Source organism: Nestor notabilis, unplaced genomic scaffold, assembly GCF_000696875.1.
Source record: "Nestor notabilis isolate BGI_N333 unplaced genomic scaffold, ASM69687v1 scaffold25780, whole genome shotgun sequence".
Taxonomy (NCBI): domain Eukaryota; kingdom Metazoa; phylum Chordata; class Aves; order Psittaciformes; family Psittacidae; genus Nestor; species Nestor notabilis.
This window is the reverse complement of record NW_009911034.1, coordinates 2,496-8,374: the sequence shown is the minus strand read 5'-3', so window position 1 is coordinate 8,374 and position 5,879 is coordinate 2,496. Positions and strand designations below refer to the sequence as shown.

General features: G+C 40.8%; 1 protein-coding gene across 1 annotated transcript in view; it reads right to left on the bottom strand.

Moving 5' to 3' along the window:
- The window catches only part of LOC104404377 (epidermal growth factor-like protein 6), a gene marked incomplete at both ends in the record, with an annotated part of 8,973 nt that extends 4,982 nt beyond the window's left edge, over nt 1-3,991 (bottom strand). Inside the window, 2 exons of the mRNA XM_010012801.1 lie at nt 1,654-1,746; nt 3,879-3,991. Of these exons, the coding sequence (XP_010011103.1) occupies nt 1,654-1,746; nt 3,879-3,991 (206 nt within the window). The remainder of the gene's footprint in view (nt 1-1,653; nt 1,747-3,878) is intronic.
- Nucleotides 3,992-5,879: the final 1,888 nt, after the last annotated feature.

Here is a 5,879-nt window from a genome sequence, read left to right as displayed (position 1 = left end):
GGAAAGAAAAGGTATTCCACTTAAACCATACATTTTCATAAGTGTGTAGCTGTACCCACCTTGCACAACGCACAATAATGCACAGACAGCACACATAGCTCTAAAAGACAACCTATGGAGATAAGGCAAATTTAGCTCAGACTTGGGGGCAAACTAATACAGCCCCCTTATCTCTGTTATTTTAGTTAGCTCGTGTTGAGCTTGCTCAGCAGGGCATTCTGCCGTACTGACAGACAAAGGCTGCATCTGCCAGTACATTTAAAGCTGCTCTGAGCATTCCTGGCTGCTGGAACATGACCACTTATACAGCTATACTATAGAAATAGCTCTGGGACATTTCCAGCCTGTGCCAGCCACTACTTTGCTGAAAAATTCCTGCTTCAGAAGGTAAAACAGCCCAGGGAGCTAACAGGCAATTTGCTCATGTAGGTCTGTGTGGTGCTTCCACCAAACCTCAGACTCTGCATCTACTGCAAGTGCACAGAATTGGTCTGCTTGTCTATGAAATGTAGCCGGAGTTACTGCACAGAAAACACCTAGAAGCTGGGGGCTTCTCTGATGCCTTTTGGTAACATTTAAGCTGTGAAATCATTTTGAGGTTGAATTCTGGGTTTAGAAGCTGAAGTTATATACCTACACATCTATTACACACAACCACAGCTGCTGTTTCACTTTCCTCCCTAGTGGTACTGAGGAATTGACTTCTTTCCCTGTGAGCAACATCAGAAGTGCAAAAGATGGAGTTTTACAAAATACTTAACAGTGTATCTTTATAGCATATTGTATGAAAGATATTGTGTAATAAATGGGTTTCTTTGATTCTGAAAAATGCATGTTTAGTATATGTCAATGCAATGGTTTTGAGCAAAGGCTGCAGGTGCTTATGGAGGTAGCAAAGATAGACCCATCCATTTGTGTGACCTTTATGTCACACTTTCCTCACAGCCCCTGCAGTTCACCCATCTGCACTGCAGTAGGCTGGACTCTCTCCATGCACAGTGACCTGCTCCTTTCATAGAATCCAACACAGAGGTCTCATATACTGGAACAGGAAAAAAAGGCTGAGTTCCCACCAATGTGTTGGCTGAATATTTCCATGTCTAATTGCAAGTTTATGGTGGGAAAAGCGGTGCATTCGAAGTTTCTGAATATGCAATTCTAAAGACTCCCAATTCTGGTTCTCAGAAATACCAATCAACATATGCAAGCAGATGGATTGGCCCGGGCAGCTTGAGAAATTACATATCTAGCATACGATTGCATGTCTTTCTGATGCGAAGGTTAGTTAAGAAAATAACATGGGTTGCTATTTAAGAAAATAACATTGGTTCTGGATTTGACTTCCATCTCTTCTAATCATTTCCTATATAACTTCTTCATGCCTTAATCCTCTGCCATAAACATGACAGTTTGCCCTTGTTATTAGCCCGCAGGAGATAAATGATATAGGTTCAAACTTCTGTGTGCTGAAGGGAGGCCTAGAGCTTGCCTAAGATGCTGGAGTTGCAAGAACCTTAAACTCTAAGTTCTTCTATGTAAACAAGAAAATATCTTGGTTTACAATTTTGGAAAATGAGACAATCTGCAGTACAAGATAAGGAGAAAGAACATCAACAGTTTGTTTTCTGGAGTAATATCCGCACGTGCACAAACCTTGATTACAGCTTTTCCCGGTAAATCCAAGGATACATTTACATTTGTTTGGTCCCATGCACTCGCCGTACTTGCAACCATGTCCACAGATAGCTGGCGAAGTCAGGCAGAGAAAGGAAGAGTTAGAAACACTCTATTTGAGAACTGTTGCCCTGCTTAGTTGCCTGAAACTTGTTGCCTAAGTTCAGCATCCTCCATACCTCTCCCTCTGGTTTGGGCATGATAGCTGCTGATCAGCACTTTATTTCTGCTTGAGAAAAGTGGCACTAACAGAGATTGCGTGTGTATGGGGTTTTCCAGGTTTGTAAAGACCCAGAGAAGAAGGGACTCTCTTTAGCTCTCTCCCTCATGTTTTTCTGCCATGTTTATGATTCACATTTAGTTTTTCACCCTTGCATTTTTCCTGTTTTTAAGAAGCCTATATGAGAAGCAGCTGGCCAGCAGCTTGACTTGCTACACCTGGAGTTGGGAAGAAGCAACAGCACTCTCCTGCCAAAGGAGACATGTTACCCTACAGCAGTTTTCCAGTCTTGGACCTCCTCAGTTACAGCTGAGGAACATGTCCATCCCATGGTGGAACATCCAAAGCACATCTGTCAAATGATCAGGCAACTGTCCTTACCACACATGTCAATACATATAATTGCATCAGGTTTACAATGATTTTAGAGGGCTATGCTTAGCCTGGATACATTAAAAAGTAAAAATTTTCTAACTCAGCCCTCTGGACCATTTGTCAGAAACTAAATGCTGCCTTTTATCAGGCTTAAGGCTCCTAAAGTCAATGTGACTGTCAACATGAGTGTTATTCAGGAAGAGCAAAACAAACATGCATTTAAATCATGACTAGCTCTGGAAAAACAGCAAAAAAGTATGCACAAGGCTGCACATCTTGCTACCCTGTGTAATTAAGCTGCCGTGCAAACTATAGGAACTAGAAAAGTCACAGTGTTATTTACTGTATAGTAAAATTCATGCTTCTGAATTCAAGTTTATTTCCTACATTTAAAGATTCATTCATGTATACTGATCCACTAACTCTGGAGATCCAGGCTTTTTTAAACACTACCTCTATCCCTGAATGCAACGTAACATACTGCAAGACCAGCCAAGTATTAGCACTGGAGCAGACAACACTGCTGCATCTGGATTTACAATGAAGAATTACATTATAGCTAGCTTAAAGTAATTTGTCAAAAAAAAAAAAAAAAAATCTTAGAAGTTTATGAGAACCGTATTTTAGGATGAAAGAAACCCATTGCTTTAAAACAAGACAACCTTCTGCACTGGCTGATCAAAGTTATATTTGCCAGTTTTTCCTCCAGGTATTTATCTGCATCAAAACAAAGGTGCTACTAAGCAATACAGAAGTATTAATAAAAGTATTAATTAGTTTTTTGGGTTTTTTTTAAATGACATGATATATATATATACAGAGCAGAGACATTTTGGCATGTTTCCCTTTTAGATACCACTATGTAGGTTTTCAGCAATGAATAACTCTAAGCTTTATTCAAATTCACCAGATATACAATGCCAAACATTCTGGGACAACAGGTGCAAAATCTGAAAAAGATTCCTAAAACATATATTTTATGATTTTGTTGTATTTTGCCCAAGTACAGCAAGAGAGAGATTCCACATCACCTTCTCCTTTGGATCTATAGACCTTTTACAAATTAGAAATGTTCTAAGAGTCATTGACTCTTCATTAAGCCAACAAGCCACAGAGCAGGGCGCTGGCCAGCTCACCAAGCCGAAGACAGGTGCACTTACTGCTTGGTTTTTGTTTGTATTTTTAAAACAGTAAAACCTCCAGGTTCTCAGAGGCTGTGTACTCTGAAGATAAAGGATACCAGCTGAGAGAAAAACATTTTTAGGAGTCCATATGTAGCATTAGAAAACACTGCATTTTTGGCACTTGCTCAGAGCTGTAACGGTACAGGCCCTGATCAGGGCTGCACAAGGGGTGAGAACAAGTGGTCCCTTTTGGACCAAAGAATTTTTAAATATGTCTTTTATGGTTTGGCGTTATTTACACAAACCACTGCTTTTTTGAGGAGAAGGTGTCTCAAACGTATTTTATACACTTTCTTACAGAGTTAAGAGACTTTACTCCTCAGAAGGTTTCTTTCTGTAACTTCTGTCAGACATACATGAAATCTCCTTATTAATATTAAATACACAGTCATGAAGAGGAAACAAACATAAAGTGTTAATGTTACCTTCACATTGGCTCTTGTTGTTCTTTTTCCAGCCATAACAGCAATCCAACCTAGAACCATAGCGACACACGCCAGGCTGGCTCACAGCCACCAGTTGCGCACGAGCTGTTGAGCTGCGTAAGGAAGGATAAACACTAGCTCCAGCAGGCAAATGCACTTTAATCCATTGCTCCGTATACTCCTTTGTACATTTCCCTTATGTTTTATCCACCGTCAGGCATTTTCATTTCACCAAGTCTAGGGCAGTGTTCCTAGACAGGAATGCAAAGTTGCATTTGGTTGGAGAACAGGGGAGATGGGAATTTCACCTGCAGTAAATGAACCATGCAACATAAATCCTTTCTAATGAGAAACACATCAAAGGCAAAAAAAGACAGCCAGATCTCCTGCTAGGATAAGTCATTTTTAGTATCAGTGAAGTGAAAGGAGCTGCTTCAGCTTGCATCACGTGAAGAATCTGGATCAGATACATGATGCCATACCTGGCAATGCTATTGCTTTGGATAACGAAATACTGATTCTACAAAAAAACATCTTCTGAACATCAGCCAGCCCCATAAAAAGCTAGTGATTTGCAGACTCATGGCCACTGCATATGTGCAAATTAATTGCAGAAGTGCAGACAGTCCTGTGAATTCTGGTTGCAGAGTTCTTAACATCCATGGTGAAGAAATATGATTTATATATGATCATAAAATCTACAAAGAATGAGGTGTTTTACAGAGGATTATAACTCAGCTCAGTTGAACAAACTTGAAGAAGCTCAACATGACCCGGCAATGTGAGCTTGCAGGCCAGAAAGCCAACCATATCCTGCACCAAAAGGAGCATGACCAGCACGTTGAGGGAAGTGATTCTGCTGCTCTACTCTGCTCTACCTGGAGTACTGCATTCAGCCCTGGGGCCAACAACATGAGAAGGACGTGTATATGCTCAAGCAGCACCATGAAGATGGTCAGAGGGCTGAAGCACCTTTCCTGTGAAAACAGGCTTAGAGAGCTGGGGTTGTTCAGCCTGGAGAAGAGAAGGCTCCAGGGAGACTTTATAGCAGCCTTCAAGTACCTAAAAGGAACCTACAAGAAAGCTAGAGAGGGGCTTTTTACAAGGGCACATAGTGATAGGACAAGGGGGAATGCTTTAAACTGAAAGAGGGTAGATTTAGATTAGATGCCAAGAAGAAATTATTTACTGTGAGGGTGGTGAGGCCCTGGAACATATTTCCCAGAGAAGCTGTGAATGCCCCATCCCTGGCAGTGTTCAAGGCCAGGCTGGATGGGACCTTGAGCAATATGGTCTACTGGGAGGTGTCTCTGCCCATGGCAAGGAGGCTGGAACTGGATGATCTTTAACATCCCTTCCAACTCAAACTATTCTATGGTTCTATGAAACCCAAAGCTGAGAGGGGATCTGATGCTTCCTATTATATGTCAGGCAGCTCTGAGAGACAAATGCTTGTTAAGAGAAAAGCCAATTCATATAAATTCGACCTTGTGCTATTGTCCATTAATGCTCAGAGAGGGTTACAGGAGTACAAACACAGCCGCAGGAGGAGTGAGAATCTTAAAAAGCACTGAAGAACCAGGAGAACAATTCCTACCTAATTTTAAGATACATGGTCTCTTTCATAAATTGAGAAAGCTCTAGTGTTCCTTGTAATCATACAAACATAGGTATGAAGTTATGTTCCATTTATTTAGCTGCTGCTGAGAACAATTGTTCCTATATGGAGGATAGCGGCGTGAGCAGCAGACAGACTAAATTAGGCGTGTTATGTGAGGACAGACCTTAAACTTCTATTTGCAGTGATTTACTCAATTTGACATTAAAAAAAGAAAACATGTAGTTATAATAAAACTTGTACAGAAAGTCTGCTTGCTCTAGAGATCAATTGGCTAGCTAGATCTTCCAGTGGAGCGAGGTTGATTGATAGGGTAGGACTGATATCCCCAATAGCTTAAATACACAAACAGCTGCAAAGGAAAATATTACAAGTACAGTAAT